The following is a 25526-nucleotide window of genomic DNA, read 5'->3' as shown; positions in this document are numbered from 1 at the left end:
GCCGACGGACCGGCCCGCTCCTCGTCCTTGGGGCCGTCCTCTTGGCTGACATCGTCCTGCGGTTGACATCGTCCTGCGGTTGACATCGTCCGCGCGTAAAGGAACGGGATACTTTAATGCCTACTCCCATGCGTGACATCGCACTTCTACTAACCACCGGTCCTGGCAACCATCATTATGCACACCTGCTCCCCATCGTTACACACACCTGGACCTTTTAATCCCTTTATTTAGCCCTCAGTAGCCTCAGTCATAAGGCAGTATTGGTTTTGGTCATGTTCAGTGCACTCATGTTCAGTGCACTCCTGTTTTGTTTATCTGCCTTTCATTATCATTAAACTAACCTACACCTGCTTCCTGACTCCCAGCGTATACACACAGGACCACATGTACCTATGTCATACTGGAACCTTACTTCAACACAGGGCAGTAAAGAGACTTGTATAAATGGCCTGAGGCAGTAACACAGTATTATACATATGGGATGTTGCTCTAATTTCATCTGGTTCCTTTAAAAAATTAAGTAAATGGAAACTGATTTCAAGTCTTAATCTTGTATCTGTAAGGACAGATGAGGATGTCTCCCTTAGCTTGTTAAATTACCTATATGTAACAAAATACTGTTTTAGTGGAATACAACATAGTTTGTTGCATATTGAAAGCATGCAAACACTAACTAAACTTCAGTAGAAACCATGATCACACAGTTGCAACGCTAACTCTATCCTTCCAACCCTTATCAGGAAAATGTGTGGCTCCACTTTTCTCCCTGCTGTTTTCCCCCCACTGTTAACACTGTTTTAACTGGTCAAGTGGAAAAAACATGACCACAGAAGGCAGGTCAAGTTTACTCTTTAACATTATGTTTCTCACTGACACTCTTTCGCAAGAGCTGTCAGGAGTCAAACAGTTCACCTCATGAGTAGATGGAGCCACAAGTTCAATATTCACATGGGATGCATCCCAAATGGCACATTATCCCCTACATAGCACTATATAGGGAATAGTGGGCCATTTAGGATGCAACCATGCAGCTAATGTGCTGCCTCAGGTAAAGGTGGTGTGATCTTAATGATGTTCATGTAGAACACTGCTCTGTGGTTATAGGTGGTCAGGGGAACAGTTTTCTTATCTGAAGACAGAGGTCTATTTTCTTAACAAAGTCTCTTTGCACAAATTAAAGCGTAATCTTTGTTATCACTAAAACATTGTCTAAGCTCCAGTTTAAAAGCAGTCACAACCCTAATCATCTCAAATCGAGAAAACAGTGGCAAAGCAACATCATTAACAAAAACATTTAATATTTATATCTTAGAAACACACACCCCTTACACACAATTGCACACACTCACACACAAACACAAAATCAATGAATGGGGACTCGTGTTGTGAAAACCTGTCTGTGATTGGTCAGCCCTGACACCTGAGGAGACAGCTGGGATCTGATTGGCTGATAATCATGGGACCTTCAGATCCTGTTTATTCAAAAAGATAGGTTACATTAGGTTAAAAATACGGAGCAGGAAATAAGATTAACCACATAATGAAAATAATGTGCAGAAAAAGCACATTCATTCTGTTTGAATTCAGACTAAACAAATACAACAAGGGAAAATCTAAACTATTTTACAAAAAACTATGTTATTATGTTTAGACAGTGAAAATCCTCTTTCTGTGCAGTTTTACGTCTGTATTGAATGGAAGAAAAAAAGATAAGAAAATGTATCCATAAAGAGAAAAACAAGGAGGGTTGTTGAGCGGCTGCAAAGGAAAAGTCAGGCATGGAAAACGTTGTGGTGATAAGAACAACAGTTATCACTCTGAACCAATGATGAGGGATATAAATAACTACTCTCATCACAAGTATGCCGTCCCATGTGTTGAGAGTGTAAAAGCAGAATATTATCTGGGTGTCCGTCCCAATAATTCAATATATAGTGCAGTATTTTTTGTATCGTATATCCTGATGCCTAATCACCTTACTCTTATAGATATCTACCTCTTACTTCAGCATCCCTGCACATAGTAAATATGGCACTGGAATTGACTGACCCTGTATACACAGTGCCTTCCGAAAGTATTCACACCCCTTGACTTTTTCCACATTTTGTTGTTACAGCCTGAATTTAAAATTGATTAAAAAAGTAAAAAATGTCACTGGCATCCACAAATAACCCCATTATGTCCAAGTGGAATTATGTTTATTGACATTTTTACAAATTAATAAAAAATGAAAAGCTGAAATGTCTTGAGTTAATAAGTATTCAACCCCTTTGTTATGGCAAGCCAAATATGTTCAGGAGTAAATATTGGCTTAACAAGTCACATATTAAGTTGCATGGACTCCCTCTGTGTGGAATAATAGTGTTTAACATAATTGACTACCTCATCTCTGTACCCCACACATACAGATAATTGTAAGGTTCCACAGTCAAGCAGTGGATTTCAAACACAGATTCAACCACAAAGAACAGGGAGGTTTCCCAATGCCTCGCAAGAAGGGAACCTATTGGAAGATTAGTAGATGAAAATATATACATAAAATGCAGACACTGAATATCCCTTTGAGCACGGTGAAGTTATTAATTACACTTTGGATGGTGTATCAATACACCCAGTCACTACAAAGATACAGGCATCCTTTCTAACTTAGTTGCCAGAGATGAAGAAAAAACTCTGGGATTTCACCATTAGGCCAATGGTGACCTTAAAACAGTTACAGAGTTTAATGGCTGTGATAGGAGAAAACTGAGGATGGATCAACAGCATTGTAGTTACTCCACAATACTAACCTAATAGACAGAGTGAAAAGAAGGAAGCTTATACAGAATAAAACATGTTCCAAAACATGCATCCTGTTTGCAACAAGGCACTAAAGTAATACTTTAAAAAATGTGGCAAAGCAATTCACTTTTTGTCATGAAAACAAAGTGTTATGTTTGGGGCAAATCCAAAACAACACATTACTGAGTAACACTCTTCATATTTTAAAGTATATTGGTGGCTGCATCATGTTATGGGTATGCTTAAAATCGTTAAGGACTGGGGAGTTTAACAGGATAAAGAAATCTATGAAATGGCAAAATCCTAGAGGAAAACCTGGTTCAGTCTGATCTCCACCAGACACTGGGTGATGAATTCAATTCTTTCATCGGGACAATAACCTAAAACACAAGTCCAAATCTACACTGGAGTTGCTTACCAAGAACACAGTGAATGTGCCTAAGCGGTGGAGTTTTGACTTAAATCTACTTGAAAATCTATGGCAAGACCTGAAAATGGTTGTCTAGCAATGATTAACAACCAATTCGACAGAGCTTGAAGAATTTTGAAAATAAGAATGGACAAATGTTGCACAATCAGGGTGTGGAAAGCTCTTAGAGACATACCCAGAAAGACTCACAGCAATTACAGCACCCTGATTGTTATTTACAGCAATTCAGCTGTAATTGCTGCCAAAGGTGCTTCTACAAAGTATTGTCTCAGGGGTGTGAAAACATATGTAAACGACATACAGTTGTAGTCGGAAGTTTACATACACTTAGGTTGGAGTCTTTAAAACTGGTTTTTCAACCACTCCACAAATGTCTTGAAAACAAACTATAGTTTTGGCAAGTCGGTTAGGACATCTACTTTGTGCATGACACAAGTAATTTTGCCAACAATTGTTTACAGACAGATTATTTCACTTATAATTCACTGTATCACAATTCCAGTGGGTCAGAAGTTTACATACACTACGTTGACTGTGCCTTTAAACAGCTTGGAAAATTCCTGAAAATTCGGCGATGTCATCTACAAAATGGCTTCCAACACTCTACTCAGCAAACTGGATGCAGTCTATCACAGTGCCATCCGTTTTGTCACTAAAGCACCTTATACTACCCACCACTGCGACTTGTATGCTCTAGTCGGCTGGCCCTCGCTACATATTCGTCGCCAGACCCACTGGCTCCAGGTCATCTACAAGTCTATGCTAGGTAAAGCTCCGCCCTTATCTCAGCTCACTGGTCACGATGGCAACACCCATCCGTAGCACGCGCTCCAGCAGGTGTATCTCACTGATCATCCCTAAAGCCAACACCTCATTTGGCCGCCTTTCGTTCCAGTACTCTGCTGCCTGTGACTGGAACGAATTGCAAAAATCGCTGAAGTTGGAGACTTTTATCTCCCTCACCAACTTCAAACATCAGCTATCTGAGCAGCTAACCGATCGCTGCAGCTGTACATAGTCTATTGGTAAATAGCCCACCCTTTTCACCTACCTCATCCCCGTACTGTTTTTATTTATTTACTTTTCTGCTCTTCTGCACACCAATATCTCTACCTGTACATGACCATCTGATCTTTTATCACTCCAGTGTTAATCTGCAAAATTGTAATTATTTGCCTACCTCCTCATGCCTTTTGCACACATTGTATATAGACCCCCCCTTCGTTTTCTACTGTGTTATTGACTTGTTAATTGTTTACTCCATGTGTAACTCTTTGTTGTATGCTCACACTGCTATGCTTTATCTTGGCCAGGTCGCAGTTGCAAATGAGAACTTGTTCTCAACTAGCCTACCTGGTTAAATAAAGGTGAAATAAAAAAAAATAAAAAAAATAAAATTGCATTAGAAGCTTCTGATAGGCTAATTGACATCATTTGAGTTAATTGGAGGTGTACCTGTGGATGTATTTCAAGGCCTACCTTCAAACTCAGTGCCTCTTTGCTTGACATCATGGGAAAATCCAAATAAATCAGCCAAGACCTCAGAAAGAAAATGTGGACCTCCACAAGTCTGGTTTATCCTTGGGAGCAATTTCCAAATGCCTGAAGGTACCACGTTCATCTGTACAAACAATAGCATGTAAGTATAAACACCATGGAACCAAGCAGCCTCTGGTCTGATGAAACAAAAATATTTGGAGGAAAAAGGGGGAGGCTTGCAAGCCAAAGAACACCATCCCAACCGTGAAGCACGGGGGTGGCAGCATCATCATGTTGTGGGGTGCTTTGCTGCTGGAGAGACTGGTGCACTTCACAAAATAGATGGCATCATGAGGTAGGAAAATTATGTGGATATATTGAAGCAACATCAAGACATCAGTCAGGAAGTTAAAGCTTGGTCGCAAATGGGTCTTCCAAATGGACAATGACCTCAAGCACACTTCTAAAGTTGTGGAAAAATGGCTTAAGGACAATAAAGTCAAGGTATTGGAGTGGCCATCACAAAGCCCTGACCTTAATCCTATATAAAATGTGTGGGCTGAACTGAAAAAGTGTGTGCGAGCAAGGAGGCTGACTCAGTGGCACCAGCTCTGTCAGGAGAAATGGGCCAAAATTCACCCAACTTATTGTGGGAAGCTTGTGGAAGGCTACCCGAAACATTTGACCCAAGTTAAACAATTTAAAGGCAATGCTACCAAATATTAAATGAGTGCATGTAAACTTCTGACCCACTGGGAATGTGATGAAAGAAATTAAAGCTGAAATAAATCATTCTCTCTCATATTATTCTGACATATCAGATTCTTAAAATAAATTGATGATCCTAACTGACCTAAAACAGGGAATTTTTACTAGGATTAAATGTCAGGAATTGTGAAACTGAGTTTATAAATGTATTTGGCTAAGGTGTATGTAAACTTCCGACTTAAACTGTATTTCCTTATTTAATTTTCAATAAATTAGCAAAAATTTCAGGAGGGATATCACTTTTATTGCTCATAATATATCTGATTCCATGCTCAGATTTGCATATTTATATAGCTATGCCTACTATAAAGGTATGAGACTGCAATCTGCCTCTGAGGTGAAATATGCAGGTTTTTTTCATCGCTCTCTTTGATGTTGAAGGACAAAGGGGAGGAGGATTGTGTCCCTGCCACACCCCCAGGCTCCAGGGCTGCAGCCTGCACCATGCCCTTTGTTAGTCTGGATGGAATACACTGTTTATTATAATGTCTCTCATGTATGCAGTGCTGTCCTTGAGCTGTTCTTTCCTACTAATGTTCTGTATTATGTCATGTTTTATGTTTGTGTGGACCCCAGAAAGAGTAGCTGCTGCTTTTGCAACAGCTAATGGGGATTCTATTAAAATACCAAATACTCCCAAAAAATGAACAGGTCAGTGAGATCTGAAGAGCCCTGTGTTGGGGTGATGATGGGGGGGTTTGGATAGTAGATTATGAGTGAAGATGAGGGCGAGAGTGTGTGTGGGAGTGAAGAGGGAGCTTTGAACTGATTGTCAATTCTATTGATTTAAACAGAAGACTTGCTAACTCCTATGTTGTCTGGCTGCTTTGGAAATGTATGAACAATTGAAAAATGATTCACTCAAATTAACCTCAGCAAACATGCATCCATAGACATCATTTTATAATATAATAATATGCCATTTAGCAGACATTTTTATCCTAAGCGACTTACTGTGTGTATAAATGTTTGTATGGTTGGCACCAGCAGGAATCTAACACACAACACTATCCTTGCAAGAGCCATACTCTACCAACTAAGCTACACAGGACCATATGATTAAGGCAGCCCCCCGCACCTATCTGATTCAGAGGGGTTGGGTTAAATGCAGAAGACCCATTTCAGTTGAATGCATTCAGTTGTAAACTGACTAGGTATCCCCCTCCCCCTTTCCCATGTATGTCATACTGGAACCTTAATTCAACGCAGGAGAGTAAAGAGACTTGTATAAATGGTCTGAGGCAGTAACACAGTATTATACATAAGGGATGTTGCTCTAATTTCATCTGGTTCTGTACAAAAATTAAGTAAATGAGAAATGAGAACTGATTTCAAGTCTTAATCTCTTATCTGCAAGATCAGATGAGGATGTCCCCTTCATAGTTGGTTAAATGACCAAAATGTAAATGTAAAAAGATACTGTTTTAGTGGAATACAACATAGTTTGTTGCATATTGAAAGCATGCAAACACTAACTAAACTTCAACAGATACCATGATCACACCGTTGCAACACTAACTCTATCCTTCCAACCCTTATCAGGAAAATGTGTGGCTCCACTTTTCTCCCTGCTGTTTTCCTACCACTGTTAACACTGTTTTAACCTGTCAAGTGGAAAAAACATGACCACAGAAGGCAGGTCAAGTTTACTCTTTAACATTATGTTTCTCACTGACACTCTTTCGCAAGAGCTGTCAGGAGTCAAACAGTTCACCTCGTGAGTAGATGGAGCCACAAGTTCAATATTCACATGGGATGCATCCCAAATGGCACATTATCCCCTACATAGCACTATATAGGGAATAGTGGGCCATTTCTTATCTGAAGACATAGAGGTCTATTTTCTTAACAAAGTCTCTTTGCACAAATTAAAGCGTCATCTTTGTTATCACTAAAACATTGTCTAAGCTCCAGTTTAAAAGCAGTCACAACCCTAATCATCTCAAATCTAGAAAACAGTGGCAAAGCAACATTAAGAACAAAACCATTTTATATTTTTTATCTTAGAAACACACACCCCTTACACACCCCTTACACACACACACCACACACACACATGCCCACACACAAACACACACATGCACAAATGCAAACACACGTTAAGGAATGTGACTCATGCACTGTGAAGGCCTGTCTGTGATTGGTCAACCATGACACCTGAGGAGACAGCCGGGAGCTGATTGGCTGATGATCATGGGACCTTCAGATCCTGTTTATTCAAAAAGACAGGTTACATTAGGTTATAATAACACGGAGCAGGAAATAAGAGTAAACACACAATGAAAACAATGTGCAGAAAAAGATAAAAGCACATTCATTCTGTTTGAATTCAGACTGAAGGAATACAAAAAGGGAAAATCTAAACTATTTTACAATGAAAACTGTGTTACTATGTTTAGACAGTGAACATCCTCTTTCTGTGCAGTTTTTATGCATTCCCATCTTGAAGATAACTATGAAGTCTGTATCGAGTCGAAGAAAAAAAGATAAGAAAATGTATCCATAAAAACAAAAGCAAGGAGGGTTGTTCAGAGGGAGTAAAGGACAAGTCAGGCATGGAAAACGTTGTGGTGATAAGAGCAACAGTTATCACTCTGAACCAATGATGAGGGATATAAATAACTACTGTCAACACAGGTATGCCGTCCCATGCTTGTGTTGAGAGTGTAAAAGCAGAATATTATCAGGGTTGCGTCCCAACAGGCACCCTATATAGCGCAGTACTTAAAATAAAATATATATCTTGCCTAGTCCTTACCTTAACCCTTACCTTACCCCTATACATATCTACCTGGATCACTACAGCATCCCTGCACATTGTAACTGACTGACCCTGTGTATACAGTGCTTTCAGAACGTATTCACACCCCTTGATTTTTTCAACATTTTGTTGTGTTACAACCTTATTCTCACTGGCATACACACATTACCACATAACGTCCAAGTGGAAATATATTTGTCAAACAACACATTACTGAGTACTCTCCATATTTTCAAGTATATTGGTAGCTGCATCGTTAAGGACTGGGGAGTCTTACAGGATAAAATATCCACAGAATGACAAAATCCTAGAGGAAAATCTGGTTAAATCTGCTTTCCACCAGTCACTGGGAGATAAATTCACTTTTCAGCAACAATAACCGAAACAAGGCCAAATCTACGCTGGAGTTGCTTACCAAGAACACAGTGAATGTGCCTGAGTGGCCGAGTTACAGTTTTGACTTAAATCTACTTGAAAATCTATGGCAAGACCTGAAAATGGTTGTCTTGCAATGATCAACAACCAGCTTGAAGAATTTAGAAAATAACAAAATGGACAAATGTTGCACAATCAGGGTGTGGAAAGCTCTTAGAGACTTACCCAGAAAGACTGACAGCTGTAATTGCTGCCAAAGGTGTTTCTACAAAGTATTGACTCAGGGGTGTGAATACCTATGTTAATGACATATTTCCTTATTTAATTTTCAATAAATTAGCAAAAATGTCAAGAGGGATATCGCTTTTATTGCTTATCATACATCTGATTCCCTCCTCAGATTGGCATATTTATATAGCTATGCCTACTATAAAGGTATGAGACTGCAATCTGCCTGAGGTGAAATATGCTGTTTGTTTTTTTATTTCTCTCTTTGATATTGAAGGACAAAGGGGTGGAGGATTGTGTCCCTGCCACACCCCCAGGCTCCAGGGCTGCAGCCTGCACCATGCCCTTTGTTAGTCTGAATGGAATACACAGTTATATTATAAAAATCCTCTCACAAGACAAAATGGTAGAGCGCAAAAGGAGCAGGTCAGTGAGATCTGAAGAGCCATGTGTTGGGGGGGATGATGGGGGTTTGGATAATAGATTATGAGTGAAGATGAGGGGGAGAGTGTGTGTGGGAGTGAAGAGGGAGCTTTGAAATGATTGTCAATTCTACTGATTCAAACAGAAGAATTGCTAGCTCCTATGTTGTCTGGCTACTTTGGAAATGTATGAACATTTGAAAAATGATCAACTCATAATAGCCTCAGCAAACCTGCATCCATAGACATAATTGTATAATATAATAATATGCAATTTCGCTACAATAGAGCCAAACTCTACCAACTGAGCTACACAGGAACACATGTATGTCATACTTCAACCTGACTTCAACGCATGGCAGTTAAGAGACTTGTATAAATGTGCTGAGGCAGTAACACAGTAATGTACATCAGGGACATGGCTCTAATTTCATCTGGTTCCATTAAAAAATTAGACCGTAAATGACAAATGAAAACTGATTTCAAGTCTTAATCTCTTTTCTGCAAGGACGGATGAGGATGTCTGCCTTCATAATTCCATGCAGGATTGAGGGGAAAAAATTGTCAAGTGCTCGTTTGATAGATCAATTTACGGTTGGCGCTAACGGTCTTGCTCTCTTTCTAATATGATGCTATTTCATTCCTCTTTTTCGGTCTAACAGCAATCTATGGCACGCTTGATCTGCTTTTCATTTGATGTGTCATGACATTCTGCTTTAAGTTCTGATGAAGGGGAGACCTCCTAGGCGAGAGAGAGAGAGAGAGAGAGAGAGAGAGAGAGAGAGAGAGAGAGAGAGAGAGAGAGAGATGCTATTATGTCAAATCATTTTAATGGTTATTATCAGGGCATTAACATACGTTTTTTACATTTCAGTATCCACATAGTAAATGTACTTGTTAAAGTCAACATGCTTTAAAGTGTTGTAATTCCTCAGCCTCACATACTGTAATGAAATAGTATTCTGGTAAAGTATTCTTGTGGTAAAAATAAATGGTGGTATTTCCCTTAATTCTGGTGAAAAAGGACAAATGATTTATTTGTGAGAACAAGCACATACTCCTTCCTAGCGTGGAGCAACAATGGAGGAACAATGTACTCATATGTCGTCCATAGGAAGACAATGGCGTTATTGGGCTACTCTGACGCTTGGATCACCTTTGGGGAGGTTTCTGTTCACGTCCTAACCTTCTCTCTTTGACTTCCTTCCCCTTTCTCAAACTGTGCAGCCTTGCCAACCAGGTTTCAACCCAACTTGTAAAAAAGGGGAGGAAAGACTTTGAAACTACTCAAATACTGAACAACCACAGTAGTCTGTCGACCCTTATAGTGTAAAGCCTTATTCAAATATTTCCCAGAGTGCCTTGACAATCGAGTAAATTGAGTTACCACCCATGACTGTATTTGTTTGTGACAGAAACATAATTGTTGCATTCATCCATTTTTTGGTACAATGGACTTCACCAAGTGGGATCCTATGTGAATATTTTATCATTAAACAATATATATATATTATATATAATTAACACCAACAACTGAGATTATTTTACACCACTGAGTGTTAATTTAACTCTTTACAGTGTTGATTTAACTCTTGAACCAACACTAGAAATGTTACACTGAAAAATGTTGTTATTGTTCATAACACACACACACAGGAGCAGAAATGGCATTACGCTTTGAAACTGCTGTCATAATTTATCTGGCATTTTAAATCCTTAGGAGAAATTCCCACATTTTTTACATAAATCACATCAATTTTTTTAAAATCTCAATTCACACATTACAGATAATTTTATGCCAAATCAATTTGCAAGTGAAAGTGTATTGGAGGAAATTAAGATGTTTAGCCAAGGGATTAACCAAAATAGTTCAGTGGATTTCTCCAAATTATCAGCCAAGAAGTAAAAAAATATGGCTAGTGTTTGCTCACTAGCTGCTGGCACAATACCACGGGTGAATCATTGTTTTCATGCAAATTGGCTACCGAAATTAAGAGTGTGACTTCTTAACCTAGAGCTAATTTGGCAGGCAAAAAGCACATACTGCATTAATGAGATCGGATTTATTTTCAATTAAGTTTAATTAAAATCATTTTTAAAGTAATTGTTTACTGTATATGTCTCCAGGAAGTTTTCTGTGTTGTTTTTGTGATTTTAGGTACTGCGGATACACCGAATGAGTTAATCATCAGGATGCTTATTTGCACTTAGGCACTGTTGAGGGGATTAGGGTTCTGGTTGCCATCCAAATATCAGCTTCAAAGCACCTTCTGAAACATACAGTAAATGGATTTCTTTGTTTCTGACAAGATTGTTACTGTGTGTATTCTGACAACAATGGAGTCACTGTTGATAGACACACCAAACAAAGGAAACATATAAACATATTTCAAATCAAATCAAACGTTATTTGTCACATGTGCCAAATACAACGAGTGTAGACCTTACTGTGAAACGCTTACTTACAAGCCCTTAACCAAGAGTGCAGTTTCCATCTACCATGAGAATTTATTTGATAGAATTCTGTTATTAGCATTGAACATGTACACTGAGTAAACAAAACATTAAGAATCCCTTCTCTTTCCATGAAATAGACTGACCAGTTGAATCTAGGTGATAGTTCTGATACCTTATTGATGTCACTTGTTAAATCCACTTCAATCAGTGTAGATTAAGGGGAGGAGACAGGATTAAAGAAAGATTTTTAAGTCTTGAGACAACTGACACATGGATTGGTTATGCGTGCCATTCAGAGGGTGAATGGGCAAGACAAAATATTTAAATGCCTTTGAAAGGGATATGGTAGTGTGTGCCAAACGCACAGGTTTGTGTCAAGAACTCCAACGCTGCTGGGTTTTTCACACTCAATCGTTTCCTGTGTGTATCAAAAAAATAGTCCACCACCCAAAGGACATCCAGCCAAATTGACACAACTGTGGGAAGCATTGCAGTCAACATCAGCCAGCATCCCTATGGAACGCTTGACTTGTCCCTAATGTTTGGTATACTCAAGTGTATATTTGGACAAGGCAAATTCTCCAGTGTCTGGATGACCTGGTTTTTACCAATCTGCCTGGAAGGTTTGTACTGGAGTGGATCTTTAAAAGATCAACTGCCAGAATTTATGTCGGGCCTTTACGAACTATCACACTACTAACTAGGCCTGCCTGTTGAAGTAGACCTGTGTAAAAATGTACAACCTGCTTAATCGGAATGACTTTTGAATAAGTTTGTTTCGTTTTCAATTGTATGTTTGCTCACTTTGTTTGAAGTAATTCACTGGTTTACGTATCCTACTCCACCCTTCCACGAATGCAGACAGACAGCACGAACGCAAGCGCCAGACTCTTGTGGCTGTCCTGAACGAGGGGGCGGTGGGGTGTCGTTGCGTCATATCACCCGCCTCGCTCCCATTGGCCGACACTACTCACCCGACACAGCTGTGATTGTTTTCTGCAGAGGAAGTCTGTCTCTGCTATGAGGTCTGCTGTTAGGAATGATATAGAAGCTTTTTATCTCTCTCACCCAAACGATGATGTGACCAAACACCGTGATAACAGTCTGAGAGCAGCAAAACGCACAGCATTGTCGGATGAACAAAATCGGGTCTCGCTCGATCAGACAGTGTGAACGTCTGGAGAACAAGGTAAGAAGAGATCAATTATATCTGCTTTGCTATTGTCAATTGATAGGATAATCATAGCGAGATTGTGGCAAATTAGCTTGAGAAAAGCATGGGCTACAAAGGTGAGTCTGCTCTAGACACAAACAGTCTTAGATTAGATCCAATTTAATAAGGCATACCTGTGTTAGCTACAATCTAATAACGCATCTGTTGTTCTCCAGCGCTGAAGTGCCAAATGCCAAGACTAGAAGAACACTGCTGGAGACGCTCTTGTACATCGAGGGTGGAATCTAAGAATTATTATAGGGAAAACTGGGTCGCATCGAAGGCTGAAGAAATGATGTCAATTATCACATCAGTGCTTAGCAATGTATACGGCTCGCTGCACAGTGTGCAAACAGCAAACTTAATCAGACGGGGTCTAGTCCTTTTCACCGTGGGAGTATTTCTTGCATTGGTGCTCAACTTGCTACAGGTTCAAAGAAATGTGACTTTGTTTCCCGAAGAGGTGATGGCAACTTTGTTTTCATCGGCGTGGTGGATTCCCCCTTGCTGCGGCACGGCAGCTGGTGAGTTGTTACTTTTCCAAAAACCTATAGTTTATCATTCTGTCTGAGTGAATGAGATTGCTATGTAGGCCTACTTCTAATTTGGAGAAAGGAATGTGAATTGGGCTTTTAGGGGGGAGCTTGTGTGTTTCATGATGCCATTATAGGCTACCAACTATAACCTGGACTACATAATAATTTACCGTTTTTTTTCCATCATTATCATTGTTATTATCCATTATGTAAGTGTTCTCGCAGCCACGAGGCCATTAAATGATGAGTGTTTTGTCTGGGAAAACCATACAGTAGTATTTATATTGCCCTCCAATGCTCCAATAGGCTTCCCTAGAAACAGCCGGACATAGAGAGTCATTATGGGTGTGCTGTGTTTTCATTGGCTGCTTTCATAACGGGTGAGCTGTGGAGGCGGTCCATAATTGGCTGTTGCCTCGAACATGCCACTATCGAAAAAGAGAAACAAGGAAGTCGTGTGCACTGTGCAGTCAGAATGAAATAAATTATTTTCACCACCAACCCGTCCCCCATGTTCTTGAGAAGTAGGCTACAGTGGTTCACACTTAAAATAAATACAAATGTAAAAATTTGAGACAATTGATCCAACGTTTTTATTTCAGTGATATACTACAATGTTCCAGACTTATCTTTTATCACTCGGTTGCAGACATGTTTGTGCAAGGACTGATAAGTGAGAAATAATCATGTGTGCCTGAAAGTGAAACTAGAAGGCAATCATGTTGTTTGTTTCATTTCTGCCATTTTTTTACCCCCAAATTGAAACTCAAAGAAATACAGAATGTTCAAGCCCTTAAAACAACATGAGCCAGTTTGATTTGTATGTAGGCTATTCAGTGATGTACTAACTCAAATGTCCTTTCTGCAGCTGTTGTTGGCCTGCTATACCCCTGCATCGACAGCCATCTCGGAGAGCCCCACAAGTTCAAAAGGGAATGGGCCAGTGTCATGAGATGCATTGCAGTATTTGTTGGCATCAACCATGCCAGTGCTGTATCCTTTCTATAACAATGTCACAATGTGCACACTCTCATGTTATCTCAATCTAGAGACGGACTGACACATATTTACACCAGTGATGTTTAGCACGTCCAGAGCTTAAACAAGGATGTTGTGGACTAATTAATGTGTAATACATAGATGAGTAACATTCTTTGATTAGTTTGATATACACTCCTTTTGGGGGCCATGAGCAAGATTTGGTCGGGAGGCCCCCCCCACCCCCCCACCTTGCAGGCAAAACATTTTAATGCCCCCTCTTGACAATTCATTTTGTTTATTTTTTTGTGCACAAATGTATTTTCTGCAATTCTTCACATTTTGCCATAACGTATTCCATGTTCATATGATATCTGTGTGAGATGGACAAAAAAAAAATCCATGGGGGCCCCTGGAGGTCAGGGCCCCTGAGCACATGCCCTGCATGCCCGGTCGTTAATTTGGTGATGATTAGGCCTACTGCAAGGTTTAGATAGCTGGCTAGACTACCTTACCTAGCAATTGAGTGACTGGCATAACAAGTGAAAAACTGCTGATGCGCTACCAAATTTTTGTAAGTTGAGACCCCGATGGGGTTCCTTTTTTTAGGTTGAGGGCCCCCATGCTAACTCTGGGCCAAACGCGCAGTATGTAGTCTGCATATAGGAAGAGGCGGCACTGTAGACTCCATTGTTGTTTTGCTACTTTTACGGCCTTGAAGGCAATTCATCTAGTGTCAGTGGGACAGTGGATGGAAGTCCCAACTGCATTCCTGCTTGTTTTGACTCCTTGACATACTTTAAGTATGTATGGAACTTACAGTTGCTTCAAACATACACTGCTTGTGCCACCCACACTAACGCTTTGCTGCAACAGTCAAACAAATACAATCTTTTTTTGAAACGCATTTTGAAACGTATTTTAAGGGATTCTTTACTGAGCAGATACTGAGAGAGGATCACAGATAGGGAGAGGTTGTGTCAAAGGGCAGTAAGCTAGATTGGAACCTATGCAAACAAATAGTCTTATTTTGCCCTTAACTGCTCCATCTCACAGAAACTAGACTTTGCCAATAATGTCCAGCTGTCCCTGACCCTGGCTGCCCTTTCCCTGGGACTATGGTGGACGTTTGACCGCTCGAGGAGTGGCTTCGGCCTGGGCATTGGGACGGCATTCCTTGCCACCGTTATCACACAGCTGCTGGTCTACAACGGTGTATATCAGTAAGTCAAATCATGCTTTTATTTTTCCATGTTACTCTAAGAGCCAATTTATGCTTGAGCCGAAAATGTGGTCAGAGACTCCGTATGGATGGTGTGATGCAATTACGGCACCTCCGGAGTCACGCAGAGACCAAATTGAGCTCTGTGCTCCATCGCTGTGCACCTCCCAAATGTTGTAACAATGCAGAGGGCTCCGTATATACAGCTGAAGTCAGACGTTTACATGCACCTTAGCCAAATACATTTAAACTCTGTTTTTCACAATTCCTGACATTTAATCAGAGTAAAAATTCCCTGTCTTAGGTCAGCAGTTAGAATCACCACTTTATTTTAAGAATGTGAAATGTCATAATAATTGTAGAGAGTGATTTATTTCAGCTTTTATTCCTTTCATCACATTCCCAGTGGGTCAGAAGTTTACATACACTCAATTAGTATTTGGTAGCATTGCCTTTAAATTGTTTAACCTCTCTAGGGTACGTGGGACGCTATTGTCCCACCTGACCAACATCCAGTGAAAGTGCAGGCCGCCAAATTCAAACAGAAATCTCAAAAGTAATTCCTCAACCATACATGTATTAAACACCATTTTAAAGATAAACTTGTTGTTAATCCCACCACAGTGTCTGATTTCAAAAAGGCTTGACGACAAAAGCATACCATGCGATTATGATAGGTCAGTGCCTAGTCACAAAAAAAACAGCCATTTTTCCAGCCAAAGAGAGGAGTCAGATGGCACTCAAAGGACTTCATGTTACACAATACATATGTTTTGTTCGATAAAGTTCATATTTATATCCAAAAACCTCTGTTTACATTGGTGCGTTGTTATGTTTTGCCTCCAAAGCATCTGGTGAAAGTACAGAGAGCTACATCAATTTACAGAAATACTCATCATAAATGTTGATGAAAATACAACTTATGCATGGAATTAAATATATACTTCTCCTTAATGCAACCACTGTGTCAGATTTCAAAAAAGCTTTACGGAAAAGCACACCATGGAATAATCTGAGTACAGCGCTCAGAGACCAAAACAAGCAATACAGATACCCGCCATGTTATGGAGTCAACAAAAGTCAGAAATAGCATTATAAATATTCACTTACCTTTGATCTTCATCAGAATGCACTCCCAGGAATCCCAGTTCCATAATAAATGTTAGTTTTGTTCGATAAAGTCAATAATTTATGTCCAAATACCTCCTTTTTGTTCGCGCATTTAGTACAGTAACCAAATGCGCAAGCACTAGGTCCAGACAAAGTCAAAAAAGTTATATTACAGTTCGTAGAAACATGTCAAACGATGTATATAATCAATCTTTAGGATGTTTTTATCAGAAATCTTCAATAATGTTTCAACCGGAGAATTCCTTTGTCTTTAGAAATGAAAGGGAACGGCGCTAACTCTCACGGGCTAACTCTTACATTGGTGCGTTGTTATGTTTTGCCTCCAAAGCATCTGGTGAAAGTACAGAGAGCTACATCAATTTACAGAAATACTCATCATAAATGTTGATGAAAATACAACTTATGCATGGAATTTGAGCACATGGCCTTCTGGCAGACCCATGACTCAATCAGCTCTCATTCTCTCCCACTCACAGTAGAAGCCTGAAACAACGTTCTAAAGACTGTTGACATTTAGTGGAAGCCTTAGGAAGTGCAATATGACCCCAGAGACACTGTATATTGGATAGGCTAAGAGTTGAAAACTTACAAACTTCAGATTTCCCACTTCCAGGTTGGATTTTTTAAATCTGTTTTTTGCCTGCCATATGAGTTATGTTATACTCACAGACATCATTTAAACAGTTTTAGAAACTTTAGAGTGTTTATCCAAATGTACTAATAATATGCATATCCTTGCATCTGGCCCTGAGTAGCAGGCAGTTTACTCTGGGCACGCTTTTCATCCGGACGTGAAAATACTGCTCCCTACCCCAAAGAAGTTAACTTAGGGTCAAATGTTTCGGGTAGCCTTCCACAAGGTTCCCACAATAAGTTGGGTGAATTTTGGCCCATTCCTCCTGACAGAGCTGGTGTAACTGAATCGGGTTTGTAGGCCTCCTTGCTCGCATGCTTTTTCAGTTCTTCCCACAAATGTTATATAGGATTGAGGTCAGTGCTTTATAATGGCCACTCCAATACCTTGACTTTGTTGTCCTTAAGCCATTTTGCCACAACTTTGGAAGTATGGTTGGGGTCATTGTCCATTTGGAAGACCCATTTGCGACAAAGCTTTAACTTCCTGACTGATGTCTTGAGATGTTGCTTCAATTTATCCACATAATTTTTCGTCCTCATGATGCCATCTATTTTGTGAAGTGCACCAGTCCCTCCTGCAGCAAAGCACCACCACAACATGATGCTGCCATCCCTGTGCTTCACGGTTGGGATGGTGTTCCTCGGCTTACAAGCATCCCCCTTTTTCTTCCAAACATAACAATGGTCATTATGACCAAACAGTTCTATTTTTGTTTCATCAGACCAGAGGACATTTCTCCAAAAAGTACAATCTTTGTCCCCATGTGCAGTTGCAAACAGTAGTCTGGCTTTTTTATGGCGGTTTTGGAGCAGTGGCTTCTTCCTTGCTGAGCGGCCTTTCAGGTTAAGTTAATATAGGACTCGTTTTACTGTGGATATAGATACTTTTGTACCTGTTTCCTCCGGCATCTTCACAAGGACCTTTGCTGTTCTGGGATTGATTTGCACTTTTCGCACCAAAGTACGTTTGGACAGAACGCGTCTCCTTCCTGAGCGGTATGACGGCTGCATGGTCCCGTGGTGTTTATACTTGCGTACTATTGTTTTGTACAGATGGACGTGGTACCTTCAGGCATCTGGAAATTGCTCCCAAGGATGAACCAGACTTGTGGATGTCTACAATTTATTTTCTGAGGTCTTGACTGATTTCTTTAGATGTTCTCATGATGTCAAGCAAAGAGGCACTGAGTTTGAAGGCAGGCCTTGAAATACATCCACAGGTACACCTCCAATTGACTCAAATTATGTCAATTAGCCTGTCAGGAGCTTCTAAAGCCATGACACAATTTTCTGGAATTTTCCAAGCTGATTAAAGGCACAGTCAACTTAGTGCATGTAAACTTCTGACCCACTGGAATTGTGATACAGATAATTATAAGTTAAATAATCTGTAAACAATTGTTGGCAAAATTACTTGTGTCATGCACAAAGTCCATGTCCTAACCGACTTGCCAAAACTATAGTTTGTTTACAAGAAATGTGTGTAGTGGTTGAAAAACTAGTTTTAATGACTCCAACCTAAGTGCATGTAAACTTCCGACTTCAACTGTACCTCCTCATTGAAATGATTGGTTAATGGTTGGTGGGGGCGAAAGGTCCTGTATATACACACGGAAACTCACTTCCTTGACAACTTCCTTGACAACTTCCAGTAAGTATGAATGCTCGGACTTCTGCAGAGGCCTTATCACAGTAAATGCTGCATGGCCAATGCAGATGTCGGATTGACCATGCAGCACAAACTGTAAAAAATGCATGGACAGTATATTTTGGCGAGATAATAATAATATATGCCGTTTAGGAGACTCTCTTATTCAAAGAATACATTTTTCATATGGGTGGCACCAATAGGGAATGAATCCATATTCCCGACGTTGCAAGTGCCATGCTCTACCAACTGAGCTACACAGGACCATATTATTATGTTATTATACAACGGGTGGGTCTAATCCTGAATGCTGATTGATTAAAACCGCATTCCAGCCGGTGTCTATTCCACAAGTTGCCACAGGCATTTTAATTTACTCTGTTCCATCTGACTGCGAAATCCATTGTCTCATCAGCCCAGCCAGGCAATTTATAAATTTGATCTCCACTATAAAATGCATCAAGACATTATCTCACATTTCTATTAGACTAACATTTAGTTTTCAACAGCGGAGATTTGTATAAACCTTGCTGTCTGTCTCTCCAACATTTGCAACATTGTTTCAATATTTAAATTAGATCTCATGTTGACCTATAGTAATGAACGTGTCAGGACGAGACAGCAAACAGTCAATCATGAAACAGCTGGCATCATTTTTATGGATTTATACAGAAAATGTCAATTGATAAAAGGTAAGACAAAACCCAGCTAATTTGCAGTCTTTCCAGCTTCAGTTTGAAGTGATTGTAAACCTATGACTGTGTTGTTGGCTAGCTCCTCTGAACAACATTGTCTTGACGAGTGAGCACATCTTCTATTCCAGGTGAAATCGCTCCTCATTAGCTCATTGTTATGGATGTATCCAAAAACAAATCACTAGAAAACTGCTTATGCAAATGCAGCTACTTTGCTGTTATTCTGTCTGCACTTTTTGACTTGACTGTAAGTTAGCCGTAGTTGGCTAGGTAGCAAGCAAGGCATAAGAACGTTGCCAGCCAGTATGGCAATGGAACATTTAGAAAGAACGACTGGGTCGCGTCCATAGATACAGAACAGCAACCTTAGATTTGTGTCGGGACTATATCTTGTGGAAGGATTAAATAGTATGAATAAATTAATCAAAATAATGTTTTTAATTAAAATATGTCAATCATTATTTGAATATGTGTTGGTAACCCGTTGTATAAAAGTGATAATACCCTCAAAGCCAGTATTTGGAGGATATATTGGCACGGTTTGCAACAACACCTACCTTTTCGTGGACATTATGGTATCATTTACTTACCTCATAGTTTGAGAATAGCCAGTGAATCAAATGAGGTGTCTTTAAAAAAAAGATATATCTGCTTTGTGAATGACGTATTTAAGTCTATTTTCTGGAACTGGTCCCAGTCACTTGATTCCATCAAAGAGGATCTGACTGATGAAATGAAAGCAATTCTTTTGGAGTCCCCCATGCCTCTACGCCCAATTATTGGCCTTCCTACCTGCCTCTGTGGAACCTCTTCAAAAATGTCCTGGGAAGAAGGAGCACTCTGTTGCTTCAGTGAGGGTTCTTACAAAGAGCTGAGTTCAAAAGGCCTCCGCAGCTTCTGTTGAGTGAAGGGAAGAGGGAGAGAGATGAGATGGAGAGGCAAGATGATTTTATATTTTTTACCAAACTTTAATAATGCTGCTTTTCCCCCTTCCCGAGATCTGTGTTTAACTTGCCTTTCCTGTTTTAGGACTCGACACGTGTCTTATTTGAGGCTAGATTTGACTAATGGGGCAGATATTTCATTTAATCTGATGTATTTTTCTCCCTCTCCTGTAGATACACATATCCAGACTTTCTGTATGTGCGCTCTTGGCTTCCATGCATATTCTTCTCGGGGGGAGTGACTGCAGGAAACATAGGACGCCAGCTAGCCATGGTAAGTCCTGCCCCCCCCCCCCCCCCCCCCCCCCCCCCCCCACACACACAATTTTCTTTGTCAAATTCTTCTGGATTGTAAAGCACATGAACACATTGACACAGCACATTGACATGTTCATGTGGTACAAATTTTTGTGCGAGGAAAAAGCCTGACACCACAGTGTCGGCTATAATGCCTTTACCAGGTGTACTGCCGAAGTCGGACCTTATTCTGTGTAGAATCCTTCACGGTCATGTCCGTTATTCAGTTTGACTCAATTAAAGTGTGAAAACAGATTAAGCATGTTGTTTTGTTTTTCACAGTAGCGAGCCAGTCTTCGAGCCAGTCCTAGAGCCAAATGTGTATCAAAGGGTCATTTTCAGCTTGTTGTTTTTGTTTGATGGGGTTTGAAATGTTGGCAGTTGGCACAAGCCCTTGCTTGCTCTTCCTTTCTTTTTTTTCTCACTCTTGATTGCTCTCTCTCTGTGAGATGGATTAAGACTGTTTAACTTTCATTCAGTCTTTTCAAACTTGCATCTTCATGTTTCTCGATTAACTAGCGGTTGAACTGTTGAGACGCTGACTAATACTTTTTGATATCTGACACACACAAACTTTTAAAAATGGCTCCACCCAGGTTTTGGGCTTCAGAGAGTTTGAAATGGCTGAAATATTGTCTTAATAAATAACATTATTGAAAGTGCTAAAAGCAATGTGCTGTTCCTTTTTAGTCCTTCATCAGTAGGCTATAGCTGTTTATGGAGCCACATTTTACTACAACCCCAACGTAGGAGAATCTTCTCACAGCTATACCTATACATAGGACCCCATGATCCACTGTAGAATAGTCCTATAGTCTACCGTAAAGGACTCGGAACTGAGCCTTAGGTAAAAATCATCAATAATGTTCTTCTCTAATCCCCATTGTGGATGATACACTGAGTGTACAAAACGGAACGCCCGTTAGCAAGGACCCATAACAAGGAAAGGTTGAAGGGCAGCACCATAGGAGTTAGTCGTAACAGTATGTCTGTGTCCCAAATGGCACCCTGATCAAAAGTAAGGTGCAAGGTGCCCTTTGGGATGCCGACATCACCACTATACCTCCTAGATTTTCCAAGATAGAATAAAACGGCATATTAGTGGTCAAAATTCAGAATAAAATAGCATCTACACTGAGTGGACAAAACATTAGGAACATGCTCTTTCCGTGACAGACAGACCATGATCCCTTATTGATGTCACCTGTTAAATCCACTTAAACCAGTGTAGTTGAAGGGGAGGAGACAGGATAAAGAAGGATTTTTAAGCCTTGACAATTGAGACATGGATTGTGTATGTGTGCCATTCAGACAGTGAATGGGCAACATAAAATATTTAACTGCCTTTGAATGGGATATGGTAGTAGGTGCTAGGCGCACCAGTTTGAGTGTGTCAAGAACTGCAACGCTGCTGGGGTTTTCACGCTCAACCGTTTCCTGTGTGTGTCAAGAATAGTCAACATGGGCCAGCATCCCTGTGGAATGCTTTCGACACCTTGTAGGGGCCATGCCACAACGAATTGAGGCTGTTCTGAGGGCAAAAGGTGGTGCAACTCAATATTAGGAAGGTGTTCCTAATGGTTTTGTACACTTAGTGTAAAATTAAACAATAAGGCCCGAGGAGGTGTGGTATATGGCTAATATACAGGCAACGCAGATTGTCTGGATATAGCCCGTGGCAATGGTATATTGGTCATATACCACAAACCCCAGAGGTGCCTTATTGCTATTATGAACTGCTTACCGACGTAATTAGAACAGTAAAAAGTTATGTTTTGTCATACCCCTGGTATACGGTCTTTCAGCCAATCAGTATTCAGGGCTCGAACCACCTGGATTATAATATTATAATATATGCCATTTAGAAGATGCTTTTATTGATTGAGACATTGTACATGATATTTGAACATGGGGTTTCCCCTCTCTCCCTTCAGGGTGGTGTCGAGAAACTGCACAACGACTGAACAGAGATCAGCTGAAGAGGAGCGAGAAGAACGGCAACCAATACGGAGAACCAGCATAATGGAAACAAGTCCGACATCATGGGGAGAGACATTTCAGTTTGAAAGAAAACAGACTCTTATTTTTTTTTTACTACTTTTCTGTGCATTATAACAAAGAGCTAGCCAGAATCTCCTTTACCTAATGTGCCATGACTTCTGTACCTCCTGGTGGCCAAAATACCTTTCCCCATCCCTGTTCGGGTCCAGATAGCATGAGGTTATAAGTTAGCCACTAGGCTATCCGTGTTAGGGTCCAGATAGCATTAGGTTATCAGTTAGTTGCTAGACTATTCCTGTTAGGGTCCAAATAGCATTAGGCTAGCAGTTAGCCGCTATGCTATCCCTATTAGCGTCCATGTAGCATTAGGCTAGCTTCTAGCCACTAGCTCTTCACTCACTATGTCAGGACAGTATTTGACCTTCCAGTTCTTCGAAATGAAAAGTTAACTGGTTTCAGAGTGAACTATTTGCTTTTTGCTGGTGTGTGAGTGCACGCGTGCGCGTGGATGTGTGCAGGTCTTAACAGAAAAGACGAGGAAAAAATGTGGAGCTAAATGTTTGCTTTTTTGTTATGCCCGAGTACAAAATTATCATAAAAGGGAAATGTTTCAGAGCTGTGCAAAAATGTCTGACACTCACATAGACAGTGACTAGCAGTATGTCACCTGATGACATGTATTGTATGTTCCCAATATTGTATGTAATTCACCAAAATAAGTATTTATCTCTGATAAATTAGAATGCCAACACCTATAACTCCCAAACCAAATACATGAGATCGCAGATGATGTGACCATGTTTTGAAAGAATGTACCATGATGCTACAATAAGTTAGCATATTCATAGTTGCAGTAAAATAAGTAATGATAAAAAAAAGGCACCTGATTATGATCTGGTGTGAAACTCACCTTTTGGCTGACTTCCTGGACATGGTGTGCCACCTGGACTTGACCTATGAACCCTCAGATTAGTATATGAATGGTTGATTTTTCCATTTAAAGTTTTCCAGACTAGGCATTTAAAGTTTGGGAACATACATTAAGAGAAGGAGAGAGCACAGGACATTTTTATTACGGCCTAGAGGATTTGCAATCTGTGATTGCCCTTGTATTATACAATTGAGTGCTTTTGTCACTACCATACCAGTTCAGTTGTATTACTTGTACATAATTATATATTGCTTACATGTATAATCTCTTCCCTTTATAATCAGACCGGTATTACCACACTTTACCTATTTAGTTCGATAGTTGGGGGTCTAGAGGAATAAAAGTGCAATCACATATATACCTGAGCCGATTATTCTTCCGTATTTATTATTTCTGTAAATGGTTAAGAGGTGAAACTCTGGAATTATATGCAGTGTGGATATAGAAAATGAGCAGGAAAATTAGCAATAACAGCACTGTTTGTAAAAAATAAAGTGTCAGAGATTACTTGCCTTCTTAGACTGTATACCAATGACTATTCTCACCGTGAGGAGAAGACAAAAAAAACATTGTGTCAAACCGTTTGTAAAAAATCTCGTAGTAGTTCAACATTCGTAAATGGGAAGACGGATGTATTTATTATTATTTTTTGTTGGTGATGTATAGATCACGGAGGGGTTGGTTGGTACACCTGGTTCGGTTTGAATCTTTGCTCAAATTCAGGGTTGTGTCCCAAATGACACCCTATTCCCTATAAATTATGTGGGCACTTCCATGGGGCAGAAGTCAGCGTGTTGTTTTGATTTTGGAAAAAAACTGCCACGTGGGGAATCGTAAGTGGCTCGTTTCAGCTCTTTTTATCTTGTTCTTTAATACGTGTTTTGATTGATTTCATGTCAGTGCTAATATGGCCAAAATATGCCAGCTAGCTAACCAACAACTGTAACGGTGTACTTCAGAGACGACAAGTGCTCATTGTGCAAATATATTTATGTTTTCAATAAACATTGTAGAAGAAATATAGCTCACATGTTGTCAACAATATAAGCCAACCCAATCTGCTTTGCCCCATAGTTGTGCACTCGTAGGTTTTGTCGACCAACCCGTCTACGTAGTGCACTACTGAACAGCGCCCTTATGGCCCTGGTCAAAAGTAGTGCACTATATAGGGAATAAGGTTCCATTTGGCAAGCAGTCCAGGTGTGCTGCTGGGAGAAAAGATAGCTTTATTATTGGGGTGGTTGAAGCACCTATTATTTCAATATGTAGAGAGTGAGTGTGTGTGTTTCTCTTATGTCAGCTGTGTATAATTTGTATTACCTTGAATCCAAGTGGAAAAATAAAAAAGAAACTCCTAGTGATGTGTGTGCTTCTACTTTGTTGCGCCCACATATCTTAGCAGAAGGAAACTAGACAGATACAATATGCTTTGTGTGCACTAATCTTTTGAGCCCAATGCATGCAGTATTTGTATGAGAGTTTACCCCTTTGGTAACGTTACCATCAGAAAATGTAATTGATACAAACAGACAAGGTATGCAAATGTGGCATAAATCAAATAAAAACGCCTTCCTAATATTGAGTTGCACC

The 25526-nt window shown here is 40.0% G+C and overlaps 1 protein-coding gene across 1 annotated transcript; it reads left to right on the top strand.

Moving 5' to 3' along the window:
* Positions 1-12685: 12685 nt before the first annotated feature.
* LOC109899515 (insulin-induced gene 1 protein-like) lies at positions 12686-25297 on the top strand. The gene is made up of 6 exons (XM_020494823.2): positions 12686-12893; positions 13094-13441; positions 14322-14446; positions 15488-15654; positions 20882-20981; positions 22939-25297. The coding sequence occupies exons 2-6, from the start codon at positions 13108-13110 to the stop codon at positions 22966-22968; spliced, it is 756 nt and encodes a 251-aa protein (XP_020350412.2). The 5' UTR covers positions 12686-12893; positions 13094-13107; the 3' UTR covers positions 22969-25297.
* The last annotated feature ends 229 nt before the right edge of the window (positions 25298-25526 follow it).

The sequence above is a fragment of the Oncorhynchus kisutch genome, linkage group LG11 (assembly GCF_002021735.2).
Source record: "Oncorhynchus kisutch isolate 150728-3 linkage group LG11, Okis_V2, whole genome shotgun sequence".
NCBI lineage: Eukaryota > Metazoa > Chordata > Actinopteri > Salmoniformes > Salmonidae > Oncorhynchus > Oncorhynchus kisutch.
The sequence above is the reverse complement of the archived record's forward strand: the minus strand, read 5'-3'. Positions and strand labels throughout refer to the sequence as shown.

Coding starts and splice junctions, on each gene's coding strand:
- LOC109899515 (XM_020494823.2), top strand. CDS start 13,108: ATGCCAAGACTAGAAGAACACTGCTGGAGACGCTCTTGTACATCGAGG. Junction 15,655..20,881: donor GTCTACAACGGTGTATATCA/GTAAGTCAAATC, acceptor CCTCTCCTGTAG/ATACACATATCCAGACTTTC. Junction 20,982..22,938: donor TAGGACGCCAGCTAGCCATG/GTAAGTCCTGCC, acceptor CTCTCCCTTCAG/GGTGGTGTCGAGAAACTGCA.